This window comes from Charadrius vociferus, unplaced genomic scaffold, assembly GCF_000708025.1.
Source record: "Charadrius vociferus isolate BGI_N301 unplaced genomic scaffold, ASM70802v2 scaffold472, whole genome shotgun sequence".
NCBI classification, from domain to species: Eukaryota; Metazoa; Chordata; class Aves; order Charadriiformes; family Charadriidae; genus Charadrius; species Charadrius vociferus.
Genome location: NW_009647735.1, coordinates 8299799 through 8325265, shown reverse-complemented (window position 1 = coordinate 8325265; position 25467 = coordinate 8299799). Strand labels below are relative to the sequence as shown.

Here is a 25467-nt window from a genome sequence, read left to right as displayed (position 1 = left end):
GCCCAGGCAGTCCCGGCTGCCCGCCCAGGTCGGCGGTGTCCCCCACAGACGGCCGCAGGTGAGACACGAGTGGCATCTCTGCTCCCTGAGCAGCAGCGCTGCTGTTCCATTAGCTCTAGGGCCATCTGGCGTGGATGAGAGCAGGGTAGCCTGGTCAGTCCCGCTGGGATTGTCTGGGATAAGCCAGATCAGTGTGTTGGAGGGAGGCCAGGTGTCCGTCCTGGTGCCTCGTGTAATCCTCGAGTGGCGTGGCCGCTCCTTGTCCAAACCCGCGGTCTTTGCTTCCCCTTGCAGGGTGCACGACGCCTGGTTGTCCAAGCACACGGGAACCGATAGGAAATCCCAGACGATGCCAGCGCTCCGCAGCAGGGCTGGAGGGATGCAGGTGCGGCTCCAGCATCTGGGCAGCTTGGAGACCTCCTTCACCCTCAACCACAGTATGTATGGCCAAGCGAGATGGCCCCGCGCAGTATTAGCCTGTTGAAAACGGCATGTAGCCATTGTCCACGGGTTGCTTGTTGCTTCAGGGTACTCGAACTCTGCAGAATTGCAGCGGTAACCGCTTCTCCCTGCAACATTCCTAGATCGGTGGGGGTGGCATTTAAGCCAGCCCCTTAAAAATCACCCTTGGGACTTAGGACTTGGTTGGCTTTTTCCTCTCGCCTGTCTTGGCTCAGCTCCTTGGCTGAGCGCGTGTGCGGGCGATGGAGCGGGGCGGGCAGGGGAACCCCCCTGGGGCGGCAGTTCAGCCCTACGCAGATCCTACGGGGATCTGCTCTAAATCCACGTGGGTGAGTTTTGCCCCATTGAAGCACCGTGCCGCTTCCCCTCTGTGGATGCAGCTCGGACATCTCGTTCTCTGTCTGGCTTTAAAGACAGTGAAATTAAGGGGAAATACCGACATTGGTTTTCTCGGTTGGCATGGGGCTGAGGCAGCTTCTCTGAATGGAGGTGGCTAATTCAGCATCTCACTGTTCTTAACCGCGTCTTCCAGACCCAGTGAAGAGTAAGGGCAAACCTTATCTGTATCAGCATTGCAATCTTGTGGGAGCTGGAGTGTTGAACACTGTTTCCTCCTGATTTGCTTTCTGTCCGCAGACGCAGGCACATCAGAAGCAGATATCGTGCACCAGGCGTTGCTGGAGGGCAATATTGCCACCGAAGTGTGCCTGACAGTCCTGGACACCATCTCCTTTTTCACTCAGAGTTTCAAGGTCAGCACTGAAATCAACAGTATTATAGAAAAGTGTGCTGGGTTTCTGCACAGGGGTTGATTTTGGTGACCCTCTCTCCTGGAGTGGCAGATCGTGGAAGGCTTTACAAAAGCAAATCATTTGCAGCGTGTTTATTTTCCACAACGCCAAGCATTTCACGAGGTCTCGGAGTAATTGTACAGTTACGCAATCTTGCAATTTCTTCAAAACTGCAAGACCAGAGAAAATTACGTGGACGTTGTACCATGAGTGTAGGCATTGCAAAAATAGAATAAGAGGAAACGTACATCATATAGAAAGGAGGGACTAGAGGAAAGGGAAATGAAGGTCTAGCATTCTTAGAACAGGCTCTGTTTTCTACCATAAATTGCCTAGAAGCGAGGCCCAGGTTTCTTTGAACCGCTGTACATAAATGTCTCTGGGGCCGAGGCATTCCAGCTGTGATTACCAGTTCAGAGAGGACCAGTAGCGCTGGTAGAAGTCTTCTCCTCTGTATAGCAATTCACACCCGCAGCAGTCATTGCCATCTACAAGAATCAAAACCTCTGTGGTGAAGAGAACGCCATGCTGGCAGCAAAATACCGAAATACTGTTCCAGAAAAGCTCTTCCTCGAAGTGTGGTTGGAGGAATCCTGCTCATGGCAATGTGCCTTGCATAATGTCACAACCACAACTCTGGATTTCAGAGTAAGCATAATGAAGATTTCCTTTTTAGATGCATTGAACAACATGAAGAGAAAGTTCATTATATCCTCTGCTTCATATCCTTTGCTCTGTTTTGTTACAGAGCAAAAAAGCCATCCTGGTGCATACGTTGAATTACTCCTTAATAGTTTGGCAGCAGCAGAAGGATTTAGATGCAAGAGTTAAAACTTGCTTGACTTTCTCAGTTGCCTTTTTTTTAATATGGCTGAACCACAAAACAATGTGATTTTCAAACCACAGGATAGACTGGATTCCCTTCCGCTTTAATGGGCTTCTGCTTTGCTTTTATGGTCATGCAGCGTTACCACACAGAAGTGTGTGTAACTGTACTGCAGTAAAAGTGCTGATGTTGTTCTTACTGACAGTTAAATGAGTTCAGTTAAAAAGTATGGATCCCAATCTTACCCTGCTACAAGATGTGTAGTCCAACGAGATAGGGACTATTGATCTCCTATCAATATTGAATCACAGAATGGTTTAGGTTGGAAGGGTCCTTGAAGACCACCCAGTGCCACCCCCTGCCGTGGGCAGGGACACCTCCCCCCAGCCCAGGTTGCTCCAAGCCCCGTCCAACCCGGCCTTGAACCCCGCCACGGATGGGGCAGCCACAGCTTCGCGGGGCAACCTGCCCCAGGGGCTCACCACCCGCACAGGGAAGAGTTTCATCCTAATATCTCATCTCAATCTCCCCTCTTTCAGTGTCAAACCGTTCCCCCTCATCCCATCGCTCCCCTCCCTGATGCAGAGTCCCTCCCCCGCTCTCCTGGAGCCCCTTTAGGCACTGGAAGGGGCGCTGAGGTCTCCCCTTTTTCGCCTCCTCTTCTCCAGGCTGACCCCCCCCACCTCTCCCAGCCTGTCCTCCCAGCAGAGGGGCTCCAGCCCTCCCAGCATCTCCGGGGCCTCCTCTGGCCCCACTCCAACCTGGATATGGGGCAACCATGTCCATGCTGGGTGGCCATGATGTCCATGCTGGGTGGATGATGATGCGCAGCAGCTGCAAGGACAACACAGGCATAGGCAAGATAACTGGCACCAAACTGTATCAATCCTCCTCAAGTAATTCCATTTTACCATCTCTCTGCAGGGAAGTGGGGAAAGGGAGATAGGTTCCCAGGAGGTGCAAAATGCCAAAACTTTGCAGAAGACAAGGGAAGTGTAGTGACTTACTACAGCTGTGAATCTGTCCAGTGAAAAGATGTGATAGTCTTTTTCTCTCTCTCTCTCTCTTTTGGGCTGCAAATAAAACACTTCAGACAAATGAAAATAAATGGAAAAAACAGTGTGATAGTTATGTTGGTAACAGCCTGTTTTATTTAAAGTAACTCTAAGCAACCAATGAAAATTGTAAAGATTATTGAATTAGGTTTTGGAATTAGTGATGCAAAAGTGATAAAATTTTTTTTTGTTTATTCTCTGCTGTAAAAATAGCTTCTGACCAACTACTGTAAGTTTGTACTGGTTGTCACATTTATTGATTATATTTTTATCTTAATCCTTAAACCTATTTTTATCTTAAACCTTATCTGGTTTAAGAATGTAAGTGATTAATTATGCAGAGTTGCCCATGTCATTTCCAGCTTCGGGCACAACATTTCTGCAAAATGAATTCTCTCGTTGCTTTCCAGACCCAGCTTTTAAGCAACGATGGCCACAATCCGCTCATGAAGAAGGTTTTTGATATTCATCTTGCTTTTCTCAAAAACGGGCAGTCGGAAGCAGCTCTTAAGCATGTCTTCGCCTCTCTGAGAGGTTTCATTAGCAAGGTACGTAATCCATGATGCCAGAGGTGCAGGAGAATTTATACAGGTATGACGGAAGAGATCAGTGTGCTTAAACTCCTCTTAAACTGCTCTTTTGTGCTGTTTGGAGCACAATTTCTGAACTGATTTGAAAAACAGCCCAGGTCAAGTTACCTGTTTCAAAAATTAATTCGTATTTGTTGGATACCAGGAAACAAAAGGAGAAATTGCGAGGAATTCCTTCACTTGCCTCGGTCACAAAACTGCTGTTTATCATTAGTTTCTGCTCAACCAAAAGCTGGTGCTTCTTGACTCTTTGCCCCAAACCGTCGATATTGCTGACGGATGCTATTGCTTGAGTAGTACTTGTACTGACAAGCTGCTCCTCTCCCACTGCATTTGACAGATGAAATCATTGTACTCGCTGAACCTCTCTACATTTTTCTGAGCCCTGCTACGCAGCGAGGCTGTTTAATCCCCTGAGCTCCAGCAGCATCAAAGCCGCAGCTAACCACAGACGAGCAGTGACTGATGCTGTTGCTGACATTTCGCTCCATGCTTGTCAAAACCTGCTCCTTCTAAGTACGTTTTCGAGACCAGGCTCGATTCCTTCCAAGCCTGTGCAGTTATCAATGCCCTGCTTTGAGGTAAAACAGAACCAAACCACGATGATATAAATTCAAAATGAATGCAAGCCCGTCAAATTGCTTGAATGCCACCCTTCATTAATGAGGTGAATCCACGTGGCGTGGGATTGCAGCCAGGCAGAGCGCAGGACACGAATGATACGCAGCAAAGCTTTACTTCCAAAGGAGGTCTTGCAGCAGTTGCCGAGCAAAGTTTTTTGATTAAAGAAAGAGACCGCTCAAGTATTTTTCAAAGGTGGAAAAAGTCTGTGCTGTGTACATTTTTTTTTCCCCGTAGCGAAGCTAAGAGCCAGTATGAGTATGTCTTGGGCTGAATTTTGGTTTGTCCTAAGCAAACCCCTGAGAAGCAGAAAATGCAGAAGTCTTGCTAGCTACCTCTCTGGCTGCAGCCAGCGGGGTCTCCTGCGAGATGTCTTTCCATGGGGCTTCTTAAAGCCTGCTAGATTGGCAACTGGCAGGAATCACTCCGTTTTTCTACGGGGTCCAATACATGTTTATTTCTCTGCCTTCCTTTTGAGTTTTCTGCTTGAGTGTGATCTGCTGAGCCTGGAGATCCAGCCTGCCGCAAATCTGCGTGCACCACACTCTTCCCCTTACTAGTCGAAAGTTTTGGTTAGCCAGAAATATTTGGTTTGTGCCTAAAGAGACCATCCTTGCCTCCCTGGCAATTTTTTGCTGTGGTTGTTCAAATGCGGAGGCAAACCCGCACGCCCGCTCGGTTGGATCTCACCTGCAGCTTTCCAAACCTGGAGCCCTTCAGGGCTTCTTCCGCTCTCCCTTTCCAAAACACCGATGACAGTGAAGCAGGCTGCGGGGTTTTTGTTTTATTTTTTTTGGCTGCTGGAAAGGACAGGCAGCGGGGTCATTTTCTTGGATTTATGCCAGCCCGATTCCACGCCAGATTTGGCATCATGGGTCTTCAAAGATATGAAAGATTGGTTTCAGTTAATTTCTCGCATTTCCTCTATGGCAGGACACAGTGTTGCTTCTGTAAAAACAAGATATGAGCCCAGCAGATGGTATCTATAAGGAAGTGTTTTCTTTACCAACTCCATAACCACTTGAGTCCCAAACTTCCTTTTAAGTCTTCTGAAGGGCTTTTTGGAGGCCCCAAGTAACAACAAAATAGCGGGCCAGGGTCGTTGAATTTCATAAGTGCATGTTTTCTGCACGTTTGTCATTGAATTTCATGACGAGTGCAAGAATGGCATGTTTTCCTGCAAGTTTATTTTGAAGTAGGAAAGCTGAACTGCTTTGTCTTGGGCTGCGTATCACCGTTATCTATAAATTAGTGTTAACTTCAAGGAAAACAGAAGTGAGTTATACCTTTGACGCAGTTAGAATGGATAATTTGTTATTTTTATGGCCTTCTGTAGCTAGTAATTAAATGAAAAGAATCCCCTCTTATCTAGGGTCACACTAAATGGTTGCTGGAGGGGAAAAAACTCCTGAGACTTTTTTTGCATCCCTAAATCTGTCTTAGAAATAGCTTTCTTTCTGCATTAAATCTGGTTACTTGATAGGCAAAAGACTTAAAAACCAAGAAATGTCGCAAGAAAGCAAAGAGCAAACAAGCTCTATAATTGCACGTTTGGTTTTGGTTTTAGAATGAATGCTGCTTGCATGCATGTGTGCCCGGAATTTGGGCAGAAAGCTGTTTTACTGGCTGGGAAGAAGCAACAAAAGCTGGATTGCTCTTAATTTATACTCCAGCTTTGCTTAATGACTAAATCATTCTTTTCAGAGCGTCACTTACGGATGGATACGTATATACCTGCTTGGGAATGGTATTGAAATTAAAGGGTAGGAAGGAAACCACGCACAGAGGAGGGGGCTGAGATAGTCTGCCCTGCATAAAAGAGCAGCTCAGACACGTGGATGTGGGAGTGATGGAAACCCCACGTAGCTGCCCTCTCCCTCGGGGCGTTGACACTAGCAGGGCATTTTAGAGGCATCCCAAATCCCAGGCTGTGAATCACAGAATGGTCAGGGTTGGAAGGGACCTCTGGAAGGACCAGGGCAGCAGAGCCTTGCTCCTTTGGGAAGCTTTTCCCTGTCTGTTAGCAGTTCCCCCTGACCACGTCAAGCTGCGCTTTCCCTCCCCATCAGTGCTCGCAGGGTGCAGCGTCGTTACAGCCTCCTGTGCAGTGGCGAAGGGCACTTGGCGTGTCCTGCCTGCTGCTGGGGCTCTGCCCTCACCTCCCGTTTGTGCCCGGGCCTCTCTGGGAGCTGCTCGCTGCGTTGTCTCCTGCCCTTTTGTGTTCGAGCTGACTCAGCAATGTGCTCCCCCGGCGCACGCAGAGGCATCGCCACCCATACTCTTCCCAGCTCGTGTTCTCCTGCCAGCACCGGGCAGGATCTCCAGCAGGCATACGCCTGTGAGTCTGCTGCCCCAAACCTGGCACCAGCAGCGCTTGCATCTACCTGGAGTTGGTCTCCAGAAGGCAGCTGCCATGGGGACGCAGGTTCCCCATGAACTGGCCACAGGTTTTCCTCCAGAGCTGGCGCAGTGTGGAGGGGAGCACACAAGGAGGGATTTTGGGCTTCCTCTGCAGCAGATTCCCAGGCAAAGTGTTTCTCCCTGGCATTGGGTTGGAAATGTCTGAAAAGCCTCTGCGGGCAGGCGGTGGTGCCTGCTGAGAGCGAGGGCCAGCCGTATCTCCTTGGGTGCCCGTGCCTGTGCATGCCCCGTCGCACATCACTGTGGCCAACCCTGGGCTAATCCCAGTTCCGAACGTGACCCCATCTGGCTACGGGAGCAGGATTGGGTTACAACAGGCAGCAATTACTTAATAGCTCCTTTCCCAAGTGCACACATGACCTTCTTGGGCCTGAGTTACTATGATGTTTATTTGCCTCTTCTTTCTCCCATTCTTTTTTCTGAAAATATTGTTGGCCAGAGACAGTGAACACCACGTATTTGGTCAGTGTCTTCACGCTGCCGTGTAACCTGCGTGGCTCGGTGTAATCCCAACGGTGTAGTCTTGCTAGCCACAGAGGCCTGTTTTGAGACCCTTTCACCAGCACGCCGTGGCGGTGGCCACAGCAGTACCTACAAGCTTTTCTGAATCATATATACTTAATACAAGGACCACAGCAACAGCTCCAGGCTCTGACTCGGAGGGTGTGAGTGAATACTCTGATGGTATTTACTGTCATCTCCCATGGGGAGAAGGTAGCAGTGTAGCTAGAAGCGGCTCAAGGGCCATGCCCCATGAGAACCGTTGGGTTTTGAATTAACACATTGAATGAGCACATCTTTCCTCTGAACAGACCAAAAAGTGTGGTCGCCTCTGTTGCCTCTTTGTGCCAGGAAATTCCCTGGGGCCGGTCCCCAGCTGTGGCAGAGGGAGCAGAGTGCCGCCGCGCGATGCTCCAACAGCCTCTGCTCCCTCCGGGAGGTGTTGGCGTCACCCCTCTCCAGCCAGGTCCCTGCGGTGGCTGCGGGAGGCGGCTGCGTGCCAGCACCAAACCCTTCCTCCTTCTGCTTCCCTGTGCCCAGCCCGCTGCGGCCGGGGTGGAAGGAAGCCATGTGTGGTGCCTCCCTCCCCGCCAGCCACCGCCGGTGCCCATGGCCAGACGGCCACACGCTGGCGGTCCCTGCCCTGGAGAGCCATGCGTGGGGCAGGGCACGGCTCAGCCCTCTGCTTGGCGGGCATGGCTGAGCTTGTTCCTGCAGGCGGGCTCAGAAATTGATGTTTGATAAGGTGGTAGACGTGCTACAGCAGTCCGGGGTGCTGGTGTTCCCCTTCTACTTTTCTTCACCCTGCTGCAAATCTCTGAGCCCCGTTGCCAACCGAGGTAGCTCACGCTGCGGTTTGGCTCCATCCTGCTGTTCCCGGGGACTCCATCTGGGGGGCCAGGGCAGGTCACTCTGTATTTTAGGCTCTCTGGGACAAGCAAGTCTCTTGTTTGCATTCCTGAATGAAGGCAGTTGTGATTTTAGGGTTTTTGGAGGGGAGGAACATGTAGAAGTAGCTGTGAGAGCATCTCAGGTCATGTTTCCCAGTGGAGTCAGTCTTCTTGGGTGGGCTCCGGCGGGTTTTCTGATGTCCCAGATCGGCAGCCTTTGGTGGGAATGTCCATGGGACCTCTCTGCCCCGCTGCTGGTGTTTATGGCTTTTGTAAGAACATAAATCTTCTGTCTGTCCGATTTGGTGAGAATTTGCCAATGAACCCAGAAGTTGTTAGGGGAGGGGACAGATGGACATACACGAGCACATCCCCCAAAAGTGTGACAGCAAAGTTCACATAGCTCTAGGAAACACGGCTTAAAATAGGCCTCGGATTCAGTCCCACAAATACTTTTAGGCTCAAAAACTCTGACAGAAGTTTTATTGAGGCTGTCCGGGCTGGAGCCCACTGTGTTGCCCCACAGCTCTGCCCATCTGAGCTCTGGGGGTGTAATTTAATGGTGTATTTTCTCATATTCGCATGCCTCTTGTGAAGTTTCCCTCAGCGTTTTTCAAGGGAAGGGTGAACATGTGCGCTGCCCTCTGCTATGAGATCCTGAAGTGCTGCACTTCCAAGGTGTCCTCCACGAGGAACGAAGCCTCCGCTCTTCTCTATCTCCTGATGAGAAATAACTTTGAGTTCACCAAAAGGAGAACATTTCTGAGAACGCATCTTCAGGTCAGTGACTGGGGGAGAGTTAGAGAGAGAGCACGACGCCGTAGGCTTAATGAACAGATATTCCAATATAATTGTGTCCCCTCATATCTGCAGAGGGTCTTGCTGTTGTTATATGGACTAAAATCCTCTTGATTTCCAGGCTTTGCCTAATGCCTGTTTCCAGTGATTGACTCGGAGCCCTTTGGGTAAAATACACTGCCATCGAGTACTCCAAGCTGTTGAGTTTTTGGAATCACAGACACAAGGCACATCTCTGCCCCGGAGGCTGGCCGGGCTGGGGTGGAAGGGACGGCAAGAAGAGCTGCCTTTGAGGCAGGAGGAGGGATTTTTCAGGAGCATTGTGGGTTTTTTTGAAGCAAATGTATATACCTAAGGGCACAGATGAATACCGCCTGGGTTGTAATGAATCACAGAAGAAGGTAACTAATGCACAAAAGGGGATTTGTATTATGATTGTCATATTCACGTTGTGTGAACGTGCTGTTCAGCAGAGCAGTTTGATCCTCGGGAGAGCATTGGTCCTTGGGAGATGTGACAGCAAAGCCACAACAACAACCATTGCTTATGTTGTGGGAAAGAGCCGATGTTGTCCTATGAACATCTTATGTAACTGTGGCAGTAAAGCTCCTCTATCAGGGCTCGTTTAAATAAAGCCCCTGCTCTGTCCCAACAGATAATAATTGCAGTGAGCCAATTAATAGCAGACGTGGCGCTCAGCGGTGGAACAAGGTTTCAGGACTCCTTGCTCATCATTAACAACTTCGCCAACAGCGACAGGCCTATGAAGGTGAGTCGGAGACGTTAAATCCCATCATGTGCTATCAGCCATTAACGCCAGACTGGGGACGCGCTCAAAGAAACCATGTTTAAGGGTAAGGGTAATGGTTGGAGCTACGATTGGCAAGCTCGTACTGGGCTGTGTTGGCTCAGTAAACAAGTATTATGCCACCAGCCACAGGGCCAGCGGCACAGGCAGGTCAGGCTCCATCCATGAGGCCTCAGGCCAAGAGGAGGGAGCTCTGCAGTTCAGGTTACACTTGGCGAAGCGTTCTGCCTGCAAGGGTGTCCAAAGAGCTTTCCAAGAACTTCAGGCCTTGAGAGGAATGACAAGGGAGGGTCTGGTGCTTCTGTTGCCTGAAGGTGATAATTAGCAGGAATTAGTTTTAATTAATTGAGTGTCAGTAGTGTTAGGGAAGCACTCTTTCATGGAGATTAATGGTTGTATTTCTTTGGAAAATAATTGTCTGTGTTTGCGCTGGAATTAACAGCTTCTACCCAGCCCATTGAACAATATATCATGACCGCAGCTTGCTCCGTTGCACACAGTGTAGCTGCCAAGGTTGGGTAGAGGAAAACGGGAAGTGCTTTTACAGTCCTGTCATTATCCTGTGACCTAAAGGTGGAATGAGGACCTCAGTTAGTTGTTGAATTGTGCTACAACAAAGTTGTGGTTGAGATATACCTAAAAAACCTCCATTCCTTTCCATACACTTTGTAAGGGTTTCGCTGAGCCATGCCTTGTGGATTGTATTTTACACCAGGAGACCATCATTATATCCAGTTTATGTATTCATATAAGTGCAAGAGAGATTTCGACACGCTGGAGAGGATGCCGTGCACAGCCACAGTGCCGGCTGGGGAGCCGGAGCCCGAGGAGAGGGGACATGAGCCAGGCTCATCGTGGAGGAGGGAAAGCTGGAGGGGGAGCTAAGGGCTGCTGCCCACTGCCAAAAGGGAGATTGTAGAGATGAGGAGGTCAGGCTCTTCTCAGAGGTGTGCAGTGGCAGGACAGGAGGCAACGGGCACAAGTTGCTGCAAGAGAAATTGCAATTCTACTTAAAGAAAGAATTTATTTCCCATGATGCAGCCCTGGGGCAAGGCCCAGAAAGGAGGTGGGATTTCTGTCCTTGGGGATTATAAAATTTGGCCGAACAAGCCTTCCTCTAACTTGATGATGCCCTCCTCTGAGCAGGGGATCAGACTGGAGCCTGTGGGTTTTTTTCCTCTATTTATTACATTCCTGTGGTGGGAAGCTCTACAAATGCCTTCGGTTCTTTAGGAATGAAAGAGTGACCACATCAGAGACCAACAAGCCGGATGTTGAATGACATGAAAAATACGTCAGGCGTGGTTTATGGTCCCATCCTGTGGGACATTCGCATGCACGGAGCACTTCTCTCTCGCTCTCATACCAGCTCCTCGGCATGTCCAAGGACCGACCTCGCTGTAGCACGGGAACAGCCAACCTGGCACCCTGCGCGTGGCCGGGAGAGGTTGGCCCTGTGCATGCCCGGATTGAAACGCCGCTAATGGCATCGGAAATACTGTACACTGTATGCAGTGTGAGTTCAATCAGTAAAAGCTACCCTTAGCCTTATCTCCCGGGTTCTCGGCGTTTTCACATTGGCAGTAAGTGGAGGGTTGGCAGCAACAGTCTTTCTTTGGCAAAGCCTGGCTCACCATGTGTTTGCTTCTAATTAGATTTGTTCTCTATCAGGCAACTGCTTTTCCTTCTGAAGTCAAAGATTTGACAAAGAGAATCCGTACAGTGCTTATGGCTACCGCTCAGATGAAAGAACATGAGAAGGATCCAGAAATGTTGATAGATCTCCAATACAGTTTAGCCAAATCTTATGCGAGTACCCCAGAGCTCCGGAAAACGTGGCTGGACAGCATGGCAAAGATACATGTCAAAAACGGAGACTTTTCCGAGGTAATTCATGTTATGAAAAACATAGCACGCAACAAGAGAGCTGGACAGATGACTTTTTAATTTTCCCTTCGTACTTTGCAGGCAGCCATGTGTTACGTTCATGTAGCAGCCCTCGTCGCAGAGTTTCTGCACAGGAAAAGTAAGTGTGCGCTGTTTGGAAGGCACAAGGAAGACGATGCAGTGATGGGTTTTGGAGGGGATCAGAATATTTTTAAAGAGAATTGGTAGATGATTATTTTAGAAACAAACTAAAAATAAAAAAAAAAAAACCACAGTGGATAAAGCTAGAAGAAGATGAGTATTTTTTTAAGAAGGGAATCCAAAAGGTCAAACACAGGCATGGCCAGGTCTGCTTCGCCAGTCATGTTCGCACTTTGCTGAGTAAAATAAGAACTGACACATCATGTCTCAGTTTAAACGTTCGGTTGTATTTTACATTAGGAAATGTGCTCTCAGGGGAAGCCCACGTTAAAAACTAGCTGTCAGTATGTTCATCAGAAGTATCGCTATAGGCAGTACAGAAAATTATAAAATAAAGCAGTCAAAATTTTGTCAAAAAAAATGTGCTTACAGCCTAACTATACAAATATGTAAAGAAAAATCAGAAGCAACACATCAGAGTGTTGTGGTTTAATGCAAAAAAGGAAGGAAGGACAGACTTGTGCGTTCTCAAATAACACCACCTTGCAGGTTTTCTTTTAAATATCCGTTCCACACTTGATATATTGACCCCGTTTCTTATTTCCATGTAAGAGGCTAATTGTTGAAATGGACACTTAACATTTCAGAAAGTTAAGGCCACGTAAAAGCTGATTACATGCACTGCCTTGGCTGGAAAGGTCCTAAGTGCCTCGCTTAGGGAGGTTGGAGTCCCTCCAAATTCTGTACTTTGTGTTGGCTGAGTGGGAAAAAACAGGACTTGTTTTTCTGATTTGTATACACATTTCACGTGGCTGCAGAGGGGAGAGGATTGAAAGCTGGCAATTCTTTTTTTTGTAACCTGGAGGCTTCTCGCCGCAACCAGGGGTAAAAGAGAACTTCTAAAAAAGAAGAGGAACGAATCCAAAGGAATATCAAGTGAATACATTGAGTCATGTCTGTCACTGGCACTCTTTACATGTACGTAGGCTGGAAAAGGTTCAGTAAAGGCTGAACTACTCAAAGTTTTGGGGTACATAAAGAACTGTGCTTTCTGCTAAGAGTGTACAGTCCTGTTCGCCTACTACCTAGTTCTCCAGCATCCAGCAATAGCTTTCACCTTGCATCTTCTGTGCAAAAATACACCCTTGTCCTTCTCTCCTGACTTACAGTTGGCTGCAGCCCATTGGGTTGGTCAAAGGTGACTTCAGAGGCAGCACACTGGGAAATCTGTTGTGCTTGGTGTTAGTTAGTCGTTAGTTAGATGGTAGTACTAGGAATGACTCCCATGGCAAATGGCCAGGGAGGTTCTGATGTCTTCAGTCTCACATAGCAAATCAGTAGCAAAAATAGGAGACAGGTCCCCTGCTACTTGTAGGAATTTGCTGTCAGCTAGACTGCTTCCCTGGCCATCGAAGCGTGACGCGTTTGAGATGTGTTATTCCACTAATCCATTTGCTTTTGTCTGCTACAGAACTCTTCCCCAGTGGGTGCACTGCCTTCAGGAAAATCACTCCCAACATAGATGAAGAAGGTGCAATGAAAGAAGATGGTGGGATGATGGATGTACATTACAGTGAGGTGAGGTCCTCTAGTACAGACTGCAGGATATTTGATCGCTGATTAGGATTTAGTTTTAGACTTTGTTCACGTGAGCTCTAACAAATTAGAGTTGTGAACTGGCATCTGTAAGGAAGACTGTTCCACGGCAGCGTCCCAAGGGAAATCGGCATTGAAGGATTTTCTGTGTACAATTCAGATGAGTAAAACCGGCGTAAATTCTTGGTTCCTTTGAAAGGCTTTTCTAGCACTGAGACTGAAAAAGCTACACCACAATCTTTGCCTGCCCCATTATGCAAATGCTAATTCTGCCAGCACAGGGCAGCGCAGCGCAGCATGATATTTCCCAGGAGGGACAGAATGCAAGTCAAGCTCTGCCAAGCGAGGTCAGCTTACGTTCCCCTTGAGTTAGGGCTGTGCTGCAGGACACCACGGTAAGCAGAACAATCCAGAAGCCATAGCAGGGCGCTGGGGAAGTGGGGAGATCCTCCCGTGAGTCATGAAGTCTCACAATTACTTCTGCACCGGCCCTGTACGGCTGCGTTGGGTGGGCCATGTGGCTGACAAGGTGGCCCTGCTGCCCAATTGCCCGTTCATCCAGACTAGGCTTGAGGATCCTCAGCATCACATCCCGCTGCTACGGTGCACGTGTTCCTTGCACACGTTTCTTAGACACGTATCTCTGACCTCCAGTGCTGTCATCTCCATACCCTCCAAGAGTTTTGGCATTCTCCTGGGGAGGTAGCTAAATAACCAAGGCTATTGTGCTAATGATTTATTAAGAATGAATGAACTTTTAAAAAATAACTTGTTCTCTTTTATTTCCCCCGCCCAAAAAAAATTTAGAATACCTTTGGACAGGCCAGGAACACACAGGGTTTAAACTTATGTCACTATGGCTACTTATACTGGGACCTGTTAAAGCACCTGAAGTTAAAATGGTTTTCTCTTCTCACTTGGACTGTTATTAACAGTGCCTATTTGGTTGCTCTCATAGGAAGTCCTGGTGGAGCTGCTGGAGCAATGCGTAGATGGCCTGTGGAAAGCAGAGCGTTATGAAACAATTTCTGAAGTTTCCAAACTGATCATTCCTATTTACGAAAAGCGGCGTGAATTTGAGGTGGGCTTTTTTGAACTAGTTTGCATCTACCAGGTAATTTCCTAGATCGCTAAGAAAAAAACAGGAGACTTTTTTTTTTTTATTTTTGAGATTATGAGTTAATGAATTGGTGTCAGTAAAGAACACACTGTGCTTCATTGCTGGTCATTAAACAAATTAGTGAAATCAACGGTCTGGGGGGTAATTATTAAAGGTAAAGACACAGAAGACTCGTATTCAGTGAATAATACCCACCTTCCTTCCTCTAAAATAAAGCTTCCTTCCTCTAGAATAGAGCTTTTATCCCATATGGTCATCAAAGCCAAGGTTTTTTTGAGACTTGTGAATTTTGAGGGTTAAAAACAGTGAGAACTGTTCAAAGAAAGGACTAGGTCTGCAGGTAATTCAGTGGGAAGTGGAGGGGAAGGCGGGAGGCTGTTACCAACCTTCGCCTCGCTCCTTCCCCACCTCCACCGTGACCTGTGCTTCAGGTTGCGCTCCTCCTTCCCTCCCTCGCCCATGACCCCCCTCCACATCAGGACAGCATCCAACTCCCTAACTGAAGCTAGGGGAAGCCTTGATCTATTATTTTCATCGCAAAGCTGTTCTTAATCAAAAAAGAATTTCTGGGTAAAATACTTCAAGCTGCTCTACCCTAAGAGGCTCGGTCAGGGAATGTACTGAGACAGAAGGCTCAGCCTTCTCTCGAAGGATAGTGACGTTATCGCAGCCTGCGGTACCTTTCAGACCTGAAGCGAAGCACGTGCTTAAGACTGAGGTTTTTCAAAGAAAACAGCATGGGTTCAACCTCTTTAGAAATTCGAGTTTGAATTCTCCAAAGGACCGTGTTCAGATATCTCAGTAGCTTCCAGCGTTAGCTAGAATTTCCTGCTTGCAAAATCCTGCTTTAATGATGTCAGGGTTTGATTTGCAGAAACTTACTCAGCTGTACAGAACGCTTCACGGAGCGTATGCTAAGATATTGGAGGTCATGCACACGAGGAAGAGGCTTCTTGGAACCTTTTTCAGAGTGGCCTTTTATGGACAAGTAAGTACATACACCGGCTCACCCGTTACCCCTCACCTCGGCCCCAAAAGCTGCTGCTCTGTCAGAGCTGAAGCTGAAAAGCCTGCTGGCTCCTCTGGTGCAGCCCCGGCACCTCTCCGTGAGCCTTTGGGTATTGCACCCGAGAGGTGAGGGTTTGTGTCTCTCTCCGGAAGCGCTGGATCGATTATGAAGTTTATGATTCTGCCCGTGGGATTTTCATAAAACAACTCAGTGGGTAGAGAATGGCTTAGTGGGTTCAAAAAACATCAGGGGGCTTTGTAATTACAGTTATTCTAATTTGCGCAAACACAATTTAGTGTGTGTAGTATATACCCAGTCACAGTATATAACCATAGCATATAAACAGTATTAGTAACAGACGTTTTCTTCCACAAACAATTGCTGCTCCCTTCTAGATTTTAGTAGAGTAAAAGGTTATCAGAGAAGCCAGAGGCAAAATATGTATCAGTGTTGGTTACATACTTGTAGATATAGATGGTATTTTTTGTAAAATGGACAAGATCTGGAGCTCAGAATCCCAAGAAGGAGCATGATCTTGTCATATCTGATGATGTCTGAGCCTGAAAGCAGTTGCATTTTAATTTATTTATTTTTTCTAATAAAGCGTGTTAGCACCCATCTCCCTTGTGTCTCTGAACTATCTGCTTCTGCCTGTGGACCCATAACCGTGGGGGAGATGCAGGACCACTCTTTAGGAAATGCTATGTAAATGATATGAGCCCTGCCTTTCCTGGTTCCTTCTTTCAGAGGAGATGATGAATAGCCCTGAAACCGTCCTGGGTTTGTACCTTTGAAGACCACAGTCATTACACACAGAGAACATATCTAAGCATTGACTTTTGCAGCGGCAAACATACGTTTTATTTTTGTCCTCATCTTCAACTTTGGATATGTAAAAAGGTTAGCAATAGATAAAAGGAAACAACTGCTGTTTGGTTTTCTAGAAGCTGCAGAAATAACTGGATGGGCTCCTAAATTAAGCTATGTAACGTATCATCCTGACAACCTGCACTTGATCCAGTTATGCACTTTAAAGCTTTGCCGGCTTTATATGCCAGCGACGCAGAGATAGTTTTAACGCTCTGTCACAACTTCTGGCTGGAAGAGCTCGCCAAAGCATGAAGCTTTCATGCTGTTTCCATTACAGGGAGGACTGGTGATGCAGGCACGACCTTTAATACGATTTTGTCTCTATTTACAGCAAATACACCAAGTTCCACTTCCCTGAGCACAAGAGGAATCAAAGCAGAGGAAACACATTTGTTTCTTTATTGCTTGAAGTCCCTCTCAGCCTACATAAAATCCTTCTCTATACGCTTTTCTTGGGGCTCTGCTGTCAGGGCTTCTTCCATATATGTGTCTTTCTGCTCCTTCTCTGTGCCTCGTTTTTGTGATTTTCCTCCTCCTTGCCAACCTTCCTAAAAGTCACCCGCTGGCCAGACCCCTCTTCCACATTGTTTAGATGTCTCACCGGTCATGCTCAATGCTTTGTGCTCAGTAATGACGTGTTTGTGTTGGTTGAGGAATGTTACGATTTTTTACACAATTTTTGAAGCGAACCTATTAAACAGGCCAAGTTCGGGCTTTATGCAAGCCATAGCCTTCTCAACCTTCTTGACTTCCTGAGATGTTAGTAGAAAGTTGCTTTCAAAGTAGCGAAGCTAAAATAAAGTTTTCCAAGCGAAGAAACCCAGCTATTCCTCACTGCTTGTTTGTGATTAATGCTAGACGTTCTTCGAAGAAGAAGATGGGAAGGAATACATCTATAAGGAACCCAAGCTGACAGGCCTCTCGGAGATCTCCTTCAGGCTGCTTAAACTTTATGGAGAAAAATTTGGGTCAGAGGCTGTAAAAATTATCCAGGATTCTAACAAGGTAGGGTGAAACTGCACAAAGAAGCTAAGGAAATGCTATTAGCGGCAAACACTGGGGCCACATACTAGAGAGTGCATGGATGAGTGTGACAAAAATACCGATTGCAGTCTAATACTGTTCAGGGCCTGAGATGGCGCTGCTCTGAGCACTGTGCCGAGGGAGCGCGGAAGGATGAGCTTTGCCCTGTGGAGCTGGAGACGGGAGGTGACAGAGCATCCTTACCTCTGGGCAGTAGGAATGGCGGAGCGAGCCCTGTCCTCTGCCCTCTTCACGAGTTTTGGCGCTGGTCTGGCTCCCAGGTGGAAATCAATGAGTTGGGAATTACGAGTGGGCAATTGCAATCCACATCTCGCCGAGCCCCGTTGTTGGGAGGCGTTAGGAGCCGGCACGGAGCAGCAGACGATTGATCGGCAGCGGAGTTACTTCTTGTTGCTTTGGCACTGCAAGTCTAAAAGGAAATCTTGTGCGGCCTTGCAGCCATAGCTCCTTCCTTTTCCTAGGGAATACCCATTTATGCGCCCTGCAAGGGCTGTTCGCACCCTTAGGTGGCAACCACGGGTATGTCTGGGTTGCTGAAGGCAACGCTGGCCATCCCAAAGCTTGCGTTGTGCGAGCCCGCAGGTTTGCATGCGGCAGAGCAGTACTGCATGAACGCGAGCGCGTGGCCTGGGGACAATATGGTCATATTAGAAGGACTAAGTAGCTGCATTGATGGGTTGGGTGATGTAGATACCTGTTCCAAGTGGAGCTTGTTTGGCCCCAGGTGAGATGTTTCTTGTGTTGCACCTCATTGTCCTGTGTTGGCTGCTCAGGGACAGTTTAGACATCACAGTGGAGGTCAAAGTGTGTCGTTCATTGTGTGTCATTCACCTGCATGCCACGGAGCTGGGTCAGCAGGGAATTGGTTTAAATCAGATCCCAGTAGATAACCAATTCTAAGGTGTTAACCTTTGTCCTTCTAGTGACTAATGTTCTTATTTTGCAGGTCAACATTAAAGACCTTGATCCTAAGTATGCCCATATTCAAGTGACTTACGTGAAGCCCTATTTTGAAGACAAAGAAATGTCTGAAAGAAAGACTGAATTTGAAAGAAACCATAACATCAACAGATTTGTATTTGAAACGCCTTACACTTTGTCTGGAAAAAAGCACGGCAATGTGGAAGAACAGTGTAAAAAAAGGACCATTCTAACTAGTAAGTACAAGCACCTGAACATGAGACTGTGTATTGGCAACTATATTAGCTCATAAAAATATCCCAAAAGAGTCAGAAATTCTCTCAGCTACTTAATCAGAATTGTGATAGAATAGTCTGTTTGGCAGGGGGGGTTTGCCTTGTATTTCTATGTGCAGATTTTTACAGATTAACAAATCACGCTGGTAAATTATAGCCTTGTTTGGGATTTCACACACACCGGGTACAGCCCCGAGGGCGAGGATCTGCCTGCATGCGTTCCGTGAAGAGTACTCCTCTTTGCTGCATGGCTTTTCACTCTAGAAACTCCCTTGGCTCTTTCTCCTAGCTTTGAACTCCTTTCCGTACGTAAAGAAGAGAATCCCAGTCAATTATGAGCATCAGGTCAATTTAAAGCCAATTGACGTTGCTACCGATGAAATAAAAGACAAGACGGCCGAGCTGCAGAAACTCTGCTCCGCCGGTGACGTTGACATGATCCAGTTGCAGCTCAAATTGCAAGGCTGCGTCTCTGTGCAGGTAAGGCTTGATGTCCCTTCAAAATTACGTTGTAGACAAGTCTCGGAGTGAGTCATATTTCCATGAGGCAACACCTTTACTTTCCAGAAATCATTAACTGCCTCGTTTGCAGCGCTGCAGCCGTGGCCCTGCCAGCATGGCTTGCCCTGCCCCGTACCGGGGTACGGTAACAGGTGCCTCACGCTCATTAGTGTTTTGTCCGGTGATGTTTGCAGTGTCAAGTCCATGTGTAATTGCACACAGGCTGACCATGGGTGAATGGTGAAATTTACTTAATTCTTGAAGATTATACAGTAAATATCAGGCACAAATAGCCTTTTTGTGAGCCTGACTTCTTAACCTGGATAAATGACCTTAAGACTCAGAATGTACTGCCTTTCCAAACAGAAACGAGGAAAGTATGAGGAAACAGTCTGCATCTCTCTTTTTCTTTATCTCCGTTTATCTTTTGGTCTTAAAAGAACTAGATGGAAAAACTAATACTCAAGTTTGGAAACTTCAGGTGCTTCCGGTGACATTTGTAATGCAGAGTCGGTGGCATTCAAATAATATGCTAATGGATTTTGTAAAAAAAAAAAAAAAAAGTTGTTATTCCCTTCAAAGCCTTAAGCCTTTAGCCACTCAACAGAAGTTCTACCATAAATGATTCCTTACTTCTTTGGTTCTAGGTTAATGCTGGCCCCTTGGCCTACGCCAGAGCTTTCCTAAGCGACAGCCAGTCCAGCAAATATCCTGCTAAGAAGGTGAACGAGTTAAAAGAAATGTTCAGGTAGGATTTCTGATGTAATAAATAAAAACTAGCCAGCTGGCTGGAACACGGTACTTCCTTCTCTTATTTTTTTGTCTCTAAGATCGGCAGATGCCGAATGCTCAGATGCGCCTTACAAAGATCCAGGTCTGACGGGGTCGTGGGTGCTCAGACGTATGAACAAAGCCAGTGTAACGGTGTATGTCAAGAGTTCCTAAACTCAGGGCTGTGATCTCCACGGGGAGATGTGCCTGAATGCCTGCTTCAGCGGCTTCTGTGGGTATTTGAGGTTTTAGTGTGAAGAAAGTACGTTTGAAAAGCAGGGGTCTGACAGCCTTGTGTTCAGGGATCTTTCATATTGTGCGTTGTTTCCCAATCTTTCCCAAGGGATTTTTTTACTATGTAATGATGAACTTGCAATATTTTCAAGCAAATGCCTTTCCAGTTTATGGGGCACCATCACTCTTGTTTCTGTTGCTAATTGTTGAAACGATATGACTCACACAGGCGTTTTTCTAACTCCTGTCCCTTAGGGTAGGTTTTACCTCCCACTTGAAAGTGTCCCTCAGGATATAATGAGGCAGCTCCTGCTTCGCCTCAGGATGATGTGCCTTTGCCATGCTATTTTCTGGACCTCTTGGGAGCAACCAGTTGCCCACCAGTTCCTGCATTCATTTCTGGGTGCTGGTGACTCCTGTTTTGCCCATGGGTTACTGTACGGAGAAGGCAGCACTTGGGCCAGTCCTGTTTTCCTTCAGTGTATTAACTGACCTAGCAAACCACGGAACAAATGAGGGAGCGATCTCTGCAAACCTGCCACGCGTGGATGCAGAACAGAGGGAAGGTGGTTTTACTTTCCAGCTTTGTGGTGCAGCCAGAAGGACAAACGCAATCTCTATTTCATGCAAAAAATCGCGGAAAATTCCAGTCGTGCTTCTTATAGTCTATAAAAAAGGAGGGATAAGTGCATGAAATGAAGCGAAGAAAATGAGTAACATGAGAAAACAATATTACAGCTCCGGGTGATCTGAATTTCTTTCTGGAGGGTGTGCCTGCCGTTCGCAACTTGACCTCAAGCGCACGTGCGCCATCACCTCCATCCACATCTGCCCGGCCCTGAGTGATGGGTTCCCACACTGTGCCTGAGTGTGGCCTCTCTCTGTTCTGTGCCCCCATGTGTAGCTGGTTGGGCTTAGCTGGGGATCCGCAAGCTCTGCGTGGTCCTATGGGCTGGGGTGAAGGTGCGAGACCACCATGCTGCAGTGCTGGGGTGTGTGTCCCATCTCCTGAAGACCCAGGCTTGAAGGACCTCAAGCAGAAAGCCTGCTGCCTGTGTTGCAGTCCCTCCCCGTTCCCTCATCCACCATGCCAGGGATGCCCCTAGAACCTCACTTGGCCCAAACATTGGAAAAAAGGACCGGGAGGGAGAAGAGATTTGCCTATCTGTTGGGTTGTTTGCTTTGGTAGCAGACTGGGTTATTGTAATGCCCAAAGTTCATTCCTTTCCTCCCCAGGAAGTTTATACAGGCCTGTGGAATTGCTCTGGAGCTCAACGAGCGACTCATTAAGGAGGATCAAGTGGAGTACCACGAGGGGCTAAAATCCAACTTTCGGGATATGGTGAAAGAGCTTTCTGACATCATCCACGAACAGGCACGTACTGCACAGCAGGAGCCCACCGAGGTGGTTCTCTGGGCTTGAAACTACCTAACGCTGAAAACTGACTCAAAACTCAATCACTCTTCCTGTTGTTTAGCTAAATATAAATAAAAAGGCGAGTAACTGAATGTGGAAAGTAAACAATACATTCAGTGGATTCCTAAAACCGGTTTCTGTTGATGGAAGGTCTCAGCCTGGTGTTGGTATACAGCGTGCTTCAGGGTGGAGTCTTCGCTGACACATGCCATTAGTTTCCTGGCTGCTGCGGTCATCAGAAAGCCTGTGCCGGCTTTTGCCTCATGTTTTCTACATCATAAGAATCCTATGATAAGTCACGGGTCAAAATTCTCTGGCAAAATTTCCATTTCCTCAGTTACGTGCAGGCTTAAGTGTTGGGTTGGTTGTTTTTTTTTTAATTTTTTCATTAAAGGATGTTTTCTTGTAACTTTGGCCTAGTGCCAACACACTATTCACAGGCACTGCCAAAACAGAATATGAAATATAAAATAATAATTCATCTGACCTATATTTTAATGTTTTCCTGGACCTTTCTAGGAAAATACATTTGAATAGCAGCATCAGAGAGGTGAAAGACTCAAAGAACAGTTGCACATCTTCCTAATACCATGCTGTGAAATCAGCTGAAAACTGCCTTTCTGAAGGAATCTCCAGACCTCCGCTCTTAAAAAAAAAAAAGCCCATTGTGGATTTATATTATCAAGCACATAAGCTGAACAGTACAGACTGCATTGCCATTCACAGTACATGAAATTTAGAAGAACGCTTTCAAAATCTCCCTGTTACGTTACATACAGTCCGTGTGTGGCTTAATTAAAACTGCAACATTTGAGGTTGCTAAAAATATATATAGGTAAATCCCAAAATAAGTTGAGCAGTTGTTCAAACTAATGCAAAAACAGGCAAGTGGCAAAATAATACAACTACACCAGGCTGCTCTTTGTAAGTTGGGGGTTTTTACAGTAAAATAATGCTTAAAGGAATCAAACGGAGTCTTGTTACGGAGGAGTGCAATATCATTTCAGGGAAACAGTCTCATGATGGGGCTGAATTTTGTTGTAGGAGTGTAAGGGAGGATCCCTTTGAGAATAAGTGACTGTCGCATCCTCCTTTGCTTTTGTGAGGTTTCCCGGCTATTCTGCTCATGACCACCATTTTCTAAGTGTGCAAACTACTAATTTTTCACACCTGGCACACTCCTCTTTGTTCTTATACATTACTTACCATGTGTACTCCGCTAGTGAATTTTGGTCGGAGATGGTCGTTCACGGGAGTTGTTGTAAGCTGTTTGCAAGTAAACCTTTCCAAGACACTTAATTTGCATGCAGCTGCTGGAACTTTTGTGGTTTCTGAATTCTGCAATAGTCAAATGAAAAACAAAGTGCTCAGTTCTGCACCATCGCAGTACAATAGTTGCGATTATTGTCGAACAAAGCAGCATTGTTAAAACACACTCCCTGTTATCTTGATAGGTTTACAAATGCACTGTCGTGTTGTCTTTGGTTAATGGGCAAAATATTAGAGCAACTGAAATGTCAAAGCGAAGGGCTCGCTGGGAAGGATACGCTTTTCATTTTCTCCATGTATCAGATCAAAAGGCAGCTTAAAAGACCATGTTTATGAGCACTGTTCTTTATGGTTGTACAACATTATGTAGATAACTGCTGGCTTGAACTTTGTATTGCCATCAAATTACCCAAGTATCTAACAAATTAACCTTAATGGAACGTGGTTTCCTCTTCTGCAAAATTACTCAGTTAAACAGAAAAAGTACATTACATTAATTTAGGGCTCTCATTGCAAATAACATACTCTTCTAAATACTGTCGGTGCCCCAAAACATCACTTAGTTTGGGATGGTGGGGCAGATGGGTAACTCACCGGCTCAGCCTATCTACAGATCTTTTAAGTTAGGGAAATGTAAACACACAAAAAAAAGATAAACTGCAGCTGAAACGGGTACAGGGAGCCTCGGAGCGTGGCAGAAAAACGAGATGGCCAGAAACTGTTGCCGATGGCCAGTGACCTCAGTTTCACTAACGTAAACTCAGGTTAACTGAGTTGTTGACTGGGCAACCATAGGGTGAAAAACAAATACAGAGTCAGGTCCAGAGCAGCTCTACCAGTCCGGGTAGATGCTGGGCTGGAAGACCGTCCTTCGGGTGATAAAGCACCAATGCATGCCGCATGGCACGCGTGTAGTGAGCGTTTGCTGGGTTTAGCTGCGGGTACTCCCTGTGCTGACCAAAACAACTCCTACAATTCCATTGCTGCTAAGATACAATAAAAAATTGCTATACAATTGTTTCTTTCCCATGCGATAATCGTAACTAAAAATGATGCAGTAATACGCAGAATAGTGTAGACATGAATGCTACAGAAATTGCTAAATTACTCTTCTTTCTCATTTCTTTGTTCTGCTGCCTTTGCGAACCAGCTTTGAAGACAAGGTTGGCTATCTCTTTTGCATACCTTTTTAAACAGCTTGATTGCAATACCGAACTGAAACTTTTACTGACTTGGTGATTATTTTGTTTTGTCTAGATCTACCCCGAAGATACGATGCATTCGCCGTGGATGCATGACTCCCTCCATGTCTTCTGTGCCATCAGCGGAACATCTGGTGATGGAAGTTACTGTTCACTCAGACCCACTGCTGAAATATAAACATATCAGTCGCATTTTACAGAGCTTTCTCAGGAATACTTGAAACTGTAGAAAGGATGTTTAAAGAAATCCAGGATGAGCAAAGATTCAATTTTTATTTCTTTTTTTCCCCCCAAAAAAAAGTTGCCATGCTTTCAAACAGGGTGCTTGCTTATTTTGCTGAGCAACATGGAAAGTGCCTGGACATCGCACCACTGTGCTTCTTTTCTACTTATTTTTCTCTTTTTTTTTTTTTTTTTTTTTAAGCCAAATGTATAACAGGACATGGAAAGGCAGTTATCTGAATGTGGATTGAATTGCTGAACGATGAATTGAACTGGGTAGCGGTACAGTGTAAAGTTGTACAATGGAATATAATAAGATGTAAAACTACTTTGTAAATAGAAGGAGCATAGAGTATATAGAAATTAGTGTTTTATCATAATTGCTGCTAAAAGCTTTGTGGGACAGGGAGCATGAAGGAGAGATTGTAGTCACTGGTGAGAGACATTCCTCTTCTAAAAAGTGACTTAGGGACCAGGTGCCCCCGTTCCACTCAGAAGATGAGATTAAACGTGCCCTAGTCTGGAATAACTAAAACCTAAATCAGAAATTATAATTTTTGTACATTTTCTGAGCAGATAATTCTGAAGTAACCTCCATGAGAGCTGAGCTTACTCTAGCTGATGTCAATTTTGGCTCGCCTTTGGTGGCTGCAGGAGGATGGATTGTACTCACTGAGGACAGTGTGAGAGATTTGTCATTTGGTACAAGTTTTTCTGTTTACCACTCATGGTCTCACGCAAATATAAGCTCTGAGGACACCTTAAATTGAGTTGGGAATTATAAAGTGCTCGAACACCTTCCAGAAAAATGCTAATAATCTGAGAGATGTGCTTTTTAAATCAAAATAAAAATAAATGCAGCACATCAAAATAACTCACACAAATTTGAGGGTTTTTTTTTATCATCATGCGACATGTGTGTTCTCTCCTGTGAAACAGATCTGTTTTCTGAAAGTCTGGTATTTTTGTCTTGGTGGTTGGAGAAAATGTATTTTCCAAAATTCTGTTATTCCTCCTTCCCCTCCCCAAAGCTTTAATGCATTATTTCTGTCTCTTTTTGATAAGACACTTTCAGACGCAGGAAGAAGAAAACAGATCAGTAATTCTTTTATCCAGCAACATTGTTAACACCCCTGTTTTTTCAAAATCCCATCAATTGTAAATATGGTTCCAGTAGTTCCAGTAGGGTGGGGGTTTTTTAAGAATATGTAACAAAATGCCATAA

General features: G+C 46.2%; 1 protein-coding gene across 1 annotated transcript in view; it reads left to right on the top strand.

Moving 5' to 3' along the window:
- DOCK11 (dedicator of cytokinesis 11) overlaps window positions 1–24291 on the top strand; it is a 71056-nt gene extending 46765 nt beyond the window's left edge. The window contains 16 exon segments of the mRNA XM_009881801.1: window positions 295–437; window positions 1099–1214; window positions 3545–3682; window positions 8755–8937; window positions 9611–9724; window positions 11435–11650; window positions 11732–11789; window positions 13263–13369; window positions 14346–14468; window positions 15382–15495; window positions 17245–17391; window positions 18377–18587; window positions 18916–19106; window positions 19775–19875; window positions 21369–21507; window positions 24076–24291. Of these exon segments, the coding sequence (XP_009880103.1) occupies window positions 295–437; window positions 1099–1214; window positions 3545–3682; window positions 8755–8937; window positions 9611–9724; window positions 11435–11650; window positions 11732–11789; window positions 13263–13369; window positions 14346–14468; window positions 15382–15495; window positions 17245–17391; window positions 18377–18587; window positions 18916–19106; window positions 19775–19875; window positions 21369–21507; window positions 24076–24198 (2224 nt within the window). The 3' untranslated portion in view covers window positions 24199–24291.
- Window positions 24292–25467: the final 1176 nt, after the last annotated feature.